The following is a 13,650-nucleotide window of genomic DNA, read 5'->3' on the forward strand; positions in this document are numbered from 1 at the left end:
CGGAACGGCTACCCACATGATGCCTGCAGGGTGGATGGAGGGTTAGGGCACAGCGAAGAAAGCATGTAAGTAATGGATCGTAATCAAGTTAATTATTAGGCCAACGTATGTGTCTTATAGGAGAGAAGAGGGGCGAGTGGAAATAGAGAAGAGAGCCACATGAAGACAAGAGAAAGAGAGGAGGAGAGCTGGAGGAGGAGAGCTGCGAGATAAAACAAAAAAGAGAGAGAAAGAACGAGAGAGAATGAGGGAGGAGATAAAAGGGAGGATCAACAGTACATGTTTAGGAGGAGGAGGGAGCTGAGTTATTATTATCGCACAGATGTCTCCTCGTCTGCCAGGTAGAGCCTCCCCTGAGGTAACCGGTTAGTGTGGGATAGAGGGGTGGAGGGAAACGGGAGAGAAGATGTGTCCTCATCTGCCAGGTAGAGCCTCCCCTGACGTAACCGGTTAGTGTGAGATAGAGGGGTGGAGGGAAACGGGAGAGAAGATGTGTCCTCGTCTGCCAGGTAGAGCCTCCCCTGAGGTAACCGGTTAGTGTGGGATAGAGGGGTGGAGGGAAACGGGAGAGAAGATGTGTCCTCATTAATGCATGTGTGTGTTTGTGTGCGTGCATCCCTGCGTGCGTGTGCCTACGTGCATGCTTCTGTGCGTACGTGCATGTGTGTGTGTTGTCTCCCCCATTAGCAGTACAGATGTATGCCCCACACTGCTGGGTGCTGGCAGCCACTCCACTCAGCCACTCTCTCTCATCTCCTCCTCTCAGCTCCTTCCTCCATGTTATGTTTAATTCATCTGGGTTGCAGGGTGGTTTCTGCATCAGGCCTATCAAAACACTCTCTGTTTCTGTCACGATAGGGAGTGGGGAGACTTTTGAACCCTCGTTCAGCCGGTCCCTCTCTCCTTTCCTGTATTCTCCACATCAGAGATTTTACCCAGCCTAAAACACGTTATCTCTCTCTCTCTCTCTCTCTCCCTCTCTCTCTCTCTCTCGCGCTCTCTCCCTCTCTCCCTCTCTCGCTCTCGCTCTCTCTCTTTCTTTCTCTCTCTCTCTTTCTTTCTCTCTCTCTCTCTCTCGCGCTCTCTCCCTCTCTCTCTCACTCTCTCACTCTCTCGCTCTCTCGCTCTCCCTCTCTCCCTCTCTCCCTCTCTCTCTCACTCTCTCACTCTCTCCGGGGATCCACAGGGAAGAGCTGTTGGCAGGGTATGCAGTGATTATCTCAGATCAGGAGGATGTTGCCTGTATATACTGATCGTAGGTCTTTCTCCCCTTAATGGTTTAGGTTAGGATTAGGAAAGAGTAAGCTGATCCTAGACCTGTGCCTTGTAACTGTATCTTCAGGCGTTTGCCTCCCTGCCTTTTAGTAGGAGTACAACTTACCTAGAATCCATTCTCTCTACCCACAAACTGCACAGCGGAAAAACAACCTCACCTCAAACCAAACATAAGCTCTAGTGTCTGAATGGAGGAGGTTGAAACAACAGTCTTCCATCTGAAAAACCCTACTTCCTACTTCAGCTCTTGGTCTCATCTCACCATCGCCCACCACTAGCTGAAGACCTGTGTGTCGGTTAAAGGGGCCTCTGATCCCATTCTCCTTTGGGGGTTGTGTCTGGTCCTGTGAGATGTACTATAAATAAAGACCAATGAGGGCGAGGTCGATGAAAGGACTTGTGTGTTGTTTGGCTCGTCCAGTTCAATGGTTGTTGCGGCTTTGAGGTTTGTCGTGTGTGTGTGTGTGTGTGTGTGTGTGTGTGTGTGTGTGTGTGTGTGTGTGTGTGTGTGTGTGTGTGTGTGTGTGTGTGTGTGTGTGTGTGTGTGTGTGTGTGTGTGTGTGTGTGTGTGTGTGTGTGTGTGTGTGTGTGTGTTGTGGTAAAGAAGGGTAAATGCTTACACTAACACAGTGAAGGTCATGGTTAACGATGCAGAATCGTGTGAAATTTAAATGTCGATATCTCCGCGTTGCTACTTTCAGAAATGGCTGAGGGACCATGCTTCACTGACTTGTACTGCTGTGCTCGAATTGCCCTTATAAGGAACATACTGAACACTTGTATTAGTCCGCTTGCTTGTATCCAGTAATCGTCATCAGAGTAGCTAATATGGTTTGGGACAGGCTGTTTTCGGAGATGACGTTTAAGTGTGTGTCAGTGCATGTCTGTGCATGTGTGTGCGTGTACGTTTGTGTGTGTGTGTGTGAGTGTGTAACTTGCATCAGTCGTGTCTGCAGAATCGGCCTCATTGGTTGGGCAGGGAACAGTGAGCAATATTGGGCCGTATATTGACACCAATTTGACAGGCAGAAATCCTTCCCTGGGAATGTGCCATGATTCATTTCCACACTGATGAGATGGAGTCCTCTCCCATTTGCAGTGAATGTTCCCCCGCTGTTGTGCGAAGCGAGGGATGAACGGAGAAGAGGAGAAAAGAGGAAGAGAATACGTTGTTCCCACTCACTGATAGTATGATAGTATCAGCGCTCAGCATCACGTGTGTCAGTCGGGGCAGCATCTCACATAGCACCCTTTCCTATGCTTCCTGGCTGATGTTTTGGTCACTTTTGAATGCTGGCGGTGCTCTCACTCTAGTGGTAGCATGAGACGGAGTCTACACCCCACACAAGTGGCTCAGGTAGTGCAGTTCATCCAGGATGACACATCAATGCGAACTGTGGCAAAAAGGTTTGCTGTGTCTGTCAGCGTAGTGTCCAGAGCATGCAGGCGCTACCAGGAGACAGTCCAGTACATCAGGAGACGTGGAGGAGGCCGTAGGAGGGCAACAACCCAGCAGCAGGACCGGTACCTCCGCCTTAGTGCAAGGAGGTGCACTGCCAGAGCCCTGCAAAATGACCTCCAGCAGGCCACAAATGTGCAGTTTGATTTCACAGAAGTGTGATTGACTTGGAGTTACATTGTGTTGTTTAAGTGTTCCCTTTATTTTTTTGAGCAGTGTATATATATATAGCGAGAGAGAGAGAGAGAGAGAGAGATCCTAGAGCACTATTGTTAGTGTGCATAATGAAAGAGAGAAGGCAGCAGTGCGTATCCAGGAGGCTAGAGAGACCAGCTGCCATTGCAGATAGAGAGAGGAGTTTACTTCTCTGTTTCACTAAATTATCTCTGTCTCTCTCTGTCTCTCTCTTTCTCTCTCGCGGTAGCTCTCTCAACTTTGCCTTTCTCTCTTATTCTTCTAGTATCTATCTCCCAGCTACTCTCCCTTTCGTTCCGTCAGATATGGTAGATCGTTGCCATGACGTACAGCTTTCTGTAGGAATGTCAGTAATGCACACCTCTTTTAAGATTTATATTTGTAGTTACATTACTGCTTTGATGGGCCAGATTCTCCACCCGCGCTGCTGCCGCACTGAAATATTGGATTTCAAAGCTTCATAAGAGGAGCGAGAACCCGAGATAGAAAGGGAGAGAGAGAGGAAGGGAGAGGAAGAGAGAGAGAGAACGGATGAGGAGGCTGTGAGTTTAGCATAATCGGTGGAGAGAAAAGCCCATCTGTGAAATACTTTGCGCCTGGGGAGGTTGAGGCTGTGTACACACACACACGCACACACACACACACACACACACACACACACACACACACACACACACACACACACACACACACACACACACACACACACACACACACACACACACACACACACACACACACACTTTATGCATAATTCATATGTGTGACAGCTGAGCCCGGCTCGTTAGGGTGACAGGTATACACGAGGCTCTGAATGAACTTCTGAAAAAGATTCCCACTGTAAGAAACAAACCTTATACCATAGTTGTATATATAAGGTGTATAGGTGTATATAGGTGTATGGTGTATACATAAGTTAGTCCAAAAATATTTTGTGTTGGACCAAATCATGCATTGGTGTGAAAATTCAGAACTACAAAGATATTGTACAATCTTACAGTATGGTAAATTAGCTGTCTGTGTGATGACTGATATACAGTGTGTCTTCTTGTTAATTTCCCGCCATCTCTGTCTTCCAGGAAGTGCCGGTACTCCAGTGGTGTTCAATGAGAACGGCGACGCCCCCGGACGGTACGATATCTTCCAGTACCAGAGCACCAACCGCTCTACCAGAGAGTACAAGGTCATAGGCACCTGGACCAACAAACTACACCTAAATGTGAGACTAACGTAATAGCAATATCTCTCTTGTTGTCATATTCCGAGGTATTCATACATAGCCTGGTCCCGGCTCTGTTTGTGCCTTCACGTCAACATGTTGGCATGACAATGAACAACGACTTGACGTTATAGCACAAACACCTCTGAAATCGGGCACATTTTCTAGATGTCAGCATTTATTCAAGATCAAGTCGTGAAACTTCGCATTTCTATTCATTCGTTATCATGCAGAACTTGTTTGCGCGTCATGTTTGGGTCCCATCTCTTCCCAGTGTTTTTTGTAAGACGTTCTTCCAGTACTTCTGAGTAGTTTGTGTTCCTGCACGCATACAGTTACTGCTCAGTTCTTGACTTTCAGTGAGCAGCTACTTGTTATTCAGCTGTTACTGATTGGAATACACACACACACGCGCACGTGCACACACACACGTGCACACACATGAACACACACACACACACATACGCGTACACTTTCTGCATCATTAATATGTGTGACCTGAGCCCGGCTCGTTAGGGTGAAGAGAGAGAGAGAGAGAGGGATGGGAGGAGAGGGAGGGATAGAGCTAGGAAGTGCGCGAGCAGGAAGTGCTCTCTCCATCAGCATGAGTTTCTGACGGAGTCAGAGAGCACATCGATAACACCTGAACACTGGAGGAATGGAGGGACACACACGCACGCACGCACGCACGCACCCACACGCACACGCACACACACACACACACACACACACACACACACACACACACACACACACACACACACACACACACACACACACACACACACACACAGGCCACAGGAGGAGAGACGACGGGGCTTATAGCTTCTTAATGCCTCTCCACAGCCTTGGTAAACGAGCAGCGTGTTCACACACAGATAGATTCCTAGAACAGACAGGCTGGGGCACAGTTGGGCTGTACGGTTGGGCTGTACGGTTGGGCTGAACTCTCTGAGGGATCGTAAAACCATCTGCTTTGGTCGTACGTGCAGAGATCAGTCAGGCAGCACACATGCTGTACACCTACACCTAACAATGCTCAAGACCTATCTAACTTCCCTTACTGCTTACCTGCACGTATCATTCACAATGGTATAAGTGGATAAGTTCGGACTGTAGAAGCTAAATTGGCTGGACTCTGAAGACTTGGAGACTGGAGAATTGGCTGGGAGGAAAATGGAAGTTAGGCTCAAATGCTGAACATTGAAAATGCATTGCCTATTGAACTTCTCTTTTCTTCCAGGGCTGAATTTCTCTTGCGAATTCACTTTGTTCTTCGATCTATTTACCTTGGCTGGACTGGGAGGCAGCAACAGCCTACTGCTCCCTCTTGGCTGGCTGCTGAGAACTAGAGCCAGAATATCCCCATTCCATATATACATTTTGTTTCACCTTAACAGTGTTTAGAATTCAAGGTGTCCAAATAATTGAAGAAGGATTCACCCAAGTGCCAGAAGTTACTTTCTTCTGGTGTTTAAATCTCTTCCCTCAGGATCAGTTGTGCCTTTGTACATGCTTTTCTTTCATGACATGCTCATAATGAGACCCAAAGTATTTTGTTCATCAGGTAATACTTATCAATTATAAGAAAGTTCACGGCCAGGCTTAATGTGTTTTTGAATATCACTTTACCACAAAAAAACAGGAAGGCGTAATAGCACTAAAGGGAAATAAGACCCAAATCTAAAACCACGTATACAGACAGGTTCCTCCAGCTCTCAGCAGAATCGCCAACCAGCCAGTTTCCTCTAGTTCTGCTGGATCAGTACTTTGTGTGCCTGTTCAGAGATAGAGAGAGGAGCTCCGTTCCCATCACCCTGGGCTGTGTTATAAACAGTTTATTAATACACACACACTGCATCAGTCTGATGCAGGTGGCCAATTTGTGCCAGCTCTGATTAAACCAGTTTAATTTCTATGAGATTTATGCCTAGTAGGCAGCACAAGGGAAATGATAAGAAGTTCTTCTTTGGTTAATTACTTTGTGAGTTGCCCTTTGGGAAATGTTTAAGCAGGTACAAACAGTTGAACAACGGTAGGCTTTGAAGAAAGCTGTTACACAGTCAGAACTATTCCAGTCAGAACATTCGTTAGCCAGAAACAGCCTAGAATCACAACCCTTCTAGAACTAAAACCGTAATTGAGTCCCAACCTATCTGTCCTCTGATTGGTCTCTCCTCTCTCCTGTGACCTTATGACCCCAGGTAGAGGCCATGCAGTGGCGGGCAGGCGACCCATCCCTCCCGGCATCTGTGTGCAGCGTACCCTGCCGGATGGGTGAGAGGAAGAAGATCGTGAAGGGTGTGCCGTGCTGCTGGCACTGTGAGCGCTGCGAGGGCTATCACTTCCAGGTCAGCGAGTTCAGCTGTGAACTGTGCCCCTACGAACAGCGCCCCGACGCCAACCGAACGGGCTGCCAGAACATCCCCATCATCAAGCTGGAGTGGCACTCGCCGTGGGCCGTCATTCCCGTCTTCATCTCAATGCTAGGCATCATCGCCACCACCTTCGTTATCGTCACCTTCGTCCGCTACAACGAAACGCCCATCGTCAGGGCGTCCGGCCGTGAGATGAGCTACGTGCTGTTGACGGGCATTTTCCTGTGTTATGCAATCACCTTCCTGATGATCGCGGCGCCCGACGTGGGCGTGTGTTCCTTCCGGAGGATCTTTCTGGGTCTGGGGATGTGCTTCAGCTACGCGGCCCTCCTCACCAAGACCAACCGTATCCACCGCATCTTCGAGCAGGGGAAGAAGTCGGTCAGCGCCCCCCGGTTCATCTCCCCGGCCTCTCAGCTGGTCATCACCTTCTCCCTGATCTCGGTGCAGCTCCTGGGGGTGTTTGTGTGGTTCGCCGTGGACCCGCCACACACCTTCGTGGACTACGGCGAGCAGCGGACCCAGAACCCGGCGGCGGCTCGCGGCGTGCTGAAGTGCGACATCTCCGACCTGTCCCTGATCTGCTCCTTGGGCTACTCCATCCTACTGATGGTCACATGCACTGTTTACGCCATCAAGACCAGGGGAGTGCCGGAGACCTTCAACGAGGCCAAGCCAATTGGATTTACCATGTACACTACCTGCATAATCTGGCTGGCGTTTATCCCTATCTTCTTCGGGACGGCACAGTCGGCGGAGAGGGTGAGTGGAACAGCTTTTATAACACATGAACACGCAGAAAAGTGGAGGCTGTGTGCTTCTAATGAGTGGATAATTTTGGATGAATGGTCTCTTTCCCATCAGTCAGCTAGTGATTTGGAATGGAGCTATGAGCTATCGTAATAGCTTAAGTCTAAAGCCTCACCTTCCCATGTGAATAAGACTGGATTTTCTATCTGAGGGACTAGAGCCAAGTCTTTGCAGGCTTTAATAAGAGGATCACATACAGGGTGTACTCCCTCTCTCTCTCTCTGTATCACTCTTTGTGTCGGTGTGTCTATCACTCCTTGTGTGGGTGTGTATCACTCCTTGTGTGGGTGTGGGTATGTCAGACTTGAACTTCAGAACATATTGCCTTGCCTCGCGCCTCGGCTCTAGGCGGTAGATTAGCGAGGTATATTCAGTCGAGCAGGAGAAAACAAAAGGTCGTTCCTCTGCATAACCTCTGACCTGCCGTGTGCTGGAGGTCAGGTGTGCGCCAGCTGCACTTGGAGAGTGGTACTTCCAGGTCATCTGAAAAGCGTTTCTGCACAGTGGAATTTCAGGGACTGTTCCACTGCTGTTTGGCGGAGGGTATTTTTCAAATGCAACACCTCCACAACGTTAGAGACAGAGGGGAAATAGCTGGGACACTGTAAAACATGAAATACTCTCAGGAGAGGAAAAGAGGGGGAGAGGAGAAGAGGTCCTCATTAAAGCTCATCACCAGTGTATTTTCCTCTGTTGCCATGCAGCTTACACACACTTGTATGGATGCCCCAATTAGCCTATAAACAATTGTTGTGTTGAGGTGAGCGTTCAGCTCCACAATGACTCTGGTCGGCAAACTAGGCTTGCACTGATGTTACTGGTAGAAACACACACAGCCAGCATGAACAGCAACAACATTCTCAGTAATAGTTACAGAAACTGTTTTACTTGCTATGACTGTGATAATTTCTTGTTTATCTACCTTAGTTGAATGCACTGACTGTAAATAGTAAGTCACGTGGGATAAGAGTGTCTGCTAAATTACCAAATATGAAAATGAACATACCAAAAGGAATTGCAAAGCACACTGGGTATTAATTATTGGCTTTATTTTGGGGTGGAGCACATTTGAATGATACTCAGCATGGTTTGCAATTGTTCATTTTTACATACACGTACATTTATGTGTAGTTAATTTAGCAGATGCTCTTATCCCACCATGGTGCCATCAGACTTCTGATACCAATACAAGGTGAAAGGAGGCCATAAAATGGTGAACAGCGATTAAAAAAAATGGTATAGAAAAGTATTTTGAAAATACAAATTACAGCTCTGGAAGATATCTTGTTACAAAATCCATTGGAGTGTAGTTCAGCCCACTGTAATACAAATGACTAAATACTCAGAAGTAGTTGAAATACATATATCAAATACATGTAATAGAAGTACTGTCCATCTCTGCACGCACACACACGCTGCATAAATGATTTGGTGTGTGAATGTGGCGACGGGAAGAATACGAGCTGAACAGAGCTGTGATTCTGCTCATCACGTCCATGTCACTGCGCTGTGGGATGTGATGACATAGGAAGCTGTAACGGGTGACGCTCTCCTCATCCTCGGATGAGGTGAGGAGAGAAGGATCGGTAGACCAATGCGCAGCGAGGTGTGATGATATAATGAATTTATTGAACAAAACGAACACTGACACGAACTATACTTTAGAAATGATACAAAATAACAAACGGACAACGTAGACGAAACCTGAACATGGAACTTACATAACGACAGGAAGAACACACGAGCAGGAAACAGACTACATCAAAACGAAATACAACCGAAACAATCCCGTGTGGTGCGCAGACACAAACACAGGAGACAATCACCCACAAACAAACAGTGAGAATGCCCTACCTAAATAGGACTCTTAATTAGAGGCAAACGCAAACCACCTGCCTCTAATCAAGAGCCATACCAGGCAAACCGAAACCAACATAGAAACAGATAACATAGAATGCCCACCCAACCTCACGTCCTGACCAACTAACACACAAAACTAACATAAATAGGTCAGGAACGTGACAGTACCCCCGCCACAAGGTGCGAACTCCGGACGCACCAGCACAAAGTCTAGGGGAGGGTCTGGGTGGGCATCTAACCACGGTGGTGGCTCAGGCTCCGGGCGCGGTTCCCACCCCACCATAATCCATCCTAACTTCCTCCCTCCAAGAATGTCCACCCTCTTTTTTCCCCCACACAATTCTCTTAATAATATATTTAATAAGGATAACACCGGGACAGAGAGATAAATCAAGATAGAGGGATAGATAAGACTATAGAGATAGATGAAGATAGAGAGGGAGATTAGGATAGAGGGGCAACTCCGGACTGAAAGGCAGCTCCGGACAGAGAGACAGCTCTGGACTGATGGGCAGTTCTGGGTATCCAGCCTTTTCAGGCTGAAGGGCAGCTCATGGCTGACTGACGACTCTCGATGCTCATGGCTGGCTGACGGCTCTCGACGCTCATGGCAGGCTGACGGCTCTCGACGCTCATGGCAGGCTGACGGCTCTCGACGCTCATGGCAGGCTGACGGCTCTCGACGCTCATGGCAGGCTGACGGCTCTCGACGCTCATGGCAGGCTGACGGCTCTCGACGCTCATGGCAGGCTGACGGCTCTCGACGCTCATGGCGCTCTGACGGCTCTCGACGCTCATGGCGCTCTGACGGCTCTGGCTGCTCATGGCGCTCTGACGGCTCTGGCTGCTCATGGCTCTCTGACGGCTCTGGCTGCTCATGGCTCACTGGCGGCTCTGGCTGCTCATGGCTCGCTGGCGGCTCTGGCAGATCCTGTCTGGTTGGCGGCTCTGGCAGATCCTGTCTGGTTGGCGGCTCTGGCAGATCCTGTCTGGTTGGCGGCTCTGGCAGATCCTGTCTGGTTGGCGGCTCTGGCAGATCCTGTCTGGTTGGCGGCTCTGGCAGATCCTGTCTGGCTGACGGCTCTAGCGGCTCCTGTCTGGCTGATGGCTCTAGCGGCTCCTGTCTGGCTGACGGCTCTGTAGGCTCATGGCAGACGGGCGGCTTTGCAGGCTCATGGCAGACGGGCGGCTTTGCAGGCTCCTGGCAGACGGATGGCTCAGATGGCGCTGGGGAGACGGATGGCTCAGATGGCGCTGGGGAGACGGATGGCTCAGATGGCGCTGGGGAGACGGATGGCTCAGATGGCGCTGGGGAGACGGATGGCTCAGATGGCGCTGGGGAGACGGATGGCTCAGATGGCGCTGGGGAGACGGATGGCTCTGGCCGGATATGGCGCACTGTAGACCTGGTGCGTGGTGCCGGAACTGGAGGCACCGTGCTAATGACAAGCACCTTCCTACTAGTGCGGGGAGCAGGGACAGGGCACACTGTATTCTCAAAGCCTACTCTATCCCTGATGCGTGGTACCGGCACTGGTGACGCCGGGCTGAGGACAAGCACATCAGGATTAGTAGGGGGAGAAGATACAGTGGGTTCAGGGCTCTGGAGACGCACTGGTAGCTTAGTGCGTGGGGCCGGAACTGGAGGCACCGGGCTAGATACACGCACTACAGGGAGAGTGCGTGGAGGAGGAACAGGGCTCAGGATACGCACTGGTAGCCTAGTGCGTAGTGTATACACTGTAGGTACTAGGCTGGGGCGGGGAGGTGGTGCCGGAAATACCGGACCGTGGAGGCGTACTGGCTCTCTTGAGCATTGAGCCTGCCCGACCTTACCTGGTTGAATGCTCCCGGTTGCCCGACCAGTGCGGGGAGGTGGAATAACCCGCACCGGCCTATGTAGGCGAACCGGAGAAACCATGCGTAAGGCCGGTGCCATGTATGCCGGCCCGAGGAGACGCACTGGAGACCAGACGCGTTGAGCCGGCCTCATGACACCTGGCTCAATACCCAATCTAGCCCTCCCAGTGCGGGGAGGTGGAATAACCCGCACCGGGCGTACTCCCGCTCTCCACGGTAAGCCTGGGAAGTGGGCGCAGGTCTCCTACCTGCCCTTGGCCCACTATCTCCTAGCCCCCCCCCAAGAAATTTTTGGGAATTACTTACGGGCTTTTTCGGCTTCCGTGCCAGACGCGTTCCCTCATAGCTCCGGTTCCTCTCTCCGGTAGCCTCTGCTCTCCTCAGTGCCTCCACCTGTTCCCATGGCTTTTCGGGCTTCCAGCCACGTCTCCTTGCTGCCTACTCATACCACCGCTGTTGGGCTCTCGCTGCCTCCATCTCCTCACGAGCGCGGCGATATTCCCCAATGTGCGCCCAGTGTCCTTTTCCTTCCAAGATCTGTTCCCAAGTCCACGAGTCCTGATTGCTCTGTTTAGCTCTCCCCCGCCGCTTGGTCCTCGGTAGGTGGGTGATTCTGTAACGGGTGACGCTCTCCTCATCCTCGGATGAGGTGAGGAGAGAAGGATCGGTAGACCAATGCGCAGCGAGGTGTGATGACATAATGAATTTATTGAACAAAACGAACACTGACACGAACTATACTTTAGAAATGATACAAAATAACAAACGGACAACGTAGACGAAACCTGAACATGGAACTTACATAACGACAGGAAGAACACACGAGCAGGAAACAGACTACATCAAAACGAAATACAACCGAAACAATCCCGTGTGGTGCGCAGACACAAACACAGGAGACAATCACCCACAAACAAACAGTGAGAATGCCCTACCTAAATATGACTCTTAATTAGAGGCAAACGCAAACCACCTGCCTCTAATCAAGAGCCATACCAGGCAAACCGAAACCAACATAGAAACAGATAACATAGAATGCCCACCCAACCTCACGTCCTGACCAACTAACACACAAAACTAACATAAATAGGTCAGGAACGTGACAGAAGCCTGCTAAACATTTGAATCAAATGAGGGAATCGATGTGTGGGTTGACATGTAAAAATGTTTGGAAATATAGAAAGCATGAGAACAAATTGGCTTTTGATTTTGCAATGAGTGAACATGTAGATGCTGCTTGTCAAAATGAGGAGGCTGATTCAGTTGAAGTGTTGATCGAAGACTGTTGTTTTAAAACAGGCTGAGCGAAATGAACACACACACACACACACACAAACATGCACCCAGGCCAGACACAGATCACCATGTCCTCAGGGGTATTTCTATTCTGATGCTTAGATTGGCCGTATTGATGTTCTCCAAACACAACCTCTTTTCTCAGTAATCATTGCCTGATCCAATATTCCTCATGCGTGTGTGTGTTTACGTGCGTGTGTGTACGTGCATGTGCATGTCTGTGTGCGTGCGTGTGCGTGTGTGCATGTGTGTACGGTATCTGCGCGTGTGCACCCGTGTAGCGTATGTGTTTGTGTGTGTTTAGCGCCCATGTTATATGCACTTTACACTCATTGGGATTCAAAGAGGACTTACAGTATTGATTGTAAATGTCAAACTGCTTTATTATCGTGGCTGGAGAGGCCTGGGATGCATCCTAAAGGGCACCCTATTCCCTATATACAGCACTATAGAGGCCTGGTCAAAAGTAGTGCACTTTATAGAGAAAAGGCTGCCATTCGGGAATGGTCCGGAGACGGCTGTATGTATCAGGGGCCAGAATCAATGAAGGCAGAAGGTGGTCTCTTTAGATAATGGCTCTGTATGTACAGTATCTATGGCCAGATCAAATGAGCTGCCTTCCAACCACACTCATAACATAAACACCCTGGTTGTGTCCCGACACCGTAGTCCCTATCTAGTGTACTACTTTTTTTTTATTTATTTTTTTTATCCCCTTTTCTACCCATTTTTTCGTGGTATCCAATCGCTAGTAATTACTATCTTATCTCATCGCTACAACTCCCGTACGGGCTCGGGAGAGACGAAGGTCGAAAGTCATGCGTCCTCCGAAGCACAACCCCGCACTGCTTCTTTAACACAGCGCGCCTCCAACCCGGAAGCCAGCCGCACCAATGTGTCGGAGGACACACCGTGCACCTGGCCCCCTTGGTTAGCACGCACTGCGCCCAGCCCGCCACAGGAGTCGCTGGAGCGCGATGGGACAAGGAAATCCCTACCGGCCAAACCCTCCCTTAACCGGACGACGCTAGCCCAATTGTGCGTCGCCCCACGGACCTCCCGGTCGCGGCCGGCTGCGACAGAGCCTGGGGGCGAACCCAGAGACTCTGGTGGCGCAGTTAGCACTGCGATGCAGTGCCCTAGACCACTGCGCCACCCGGGAGGCCCCTCTAGTGTACTACTTTTGATCAGGGCCCATAGTAGTGCGCTATGAAGGGGAATGGTGCCATTTGGGACTCAACTCCTTCCTGTTAGTGGATTGGCTGGAATTGAAATCAACAGTTTTGACAGGCAATCAC

General features: G+C 49.8%; 1 protein-coding gene across 4 annotated transcripts in view; it reads left to right on the forward strand.

The window, feature by feature from the left end:
• The window catches only part of LOC129838763 (metabotropic glutamate receptor 8-like), a 370,637-nt gene that overhangs the window by 331,816 nt on the left and 25,171 nt on the right, over window positions 1–13,650 (forward strand). For 3 of the 4 annotated variants that reach the window (XM_055905924.1, XM_055905923.1, XM_055905925.1), the window contains 2 exons: window positions 4,009–4,148; window positions 6,353–7,288. In XM_055905924.1, coding sequence (XP_055761899.1) covers window positions 4,009–4,148; window positions 6,353–7,288 — 1,076 coding nt within the window. The remainder of the gene's footprint in view (window positions 1–4,008; window positions 4,149–6,352; window positions 7,289–13,650) is intronic. The other variant, XM_055905928.1, reaches the window with a different exon arrangement.

The sequence above is a fragment of the Salvelinus fontinalis genome, chromosome 39 (assembly GCF_029448725.1).
Source record: "Salvelinus fontinalis isolate EN_2023a chromosome 39, ASM2944872v1, whole genome shotgun sequence".
Taxonomy (NCBI): domain Eukaryota; kingdom Metazoa; phylum Chordata; class Actinopteri; order Salmoniformes; family Salmonidae; genus Salvelinus; species Salvelinus fontinalis.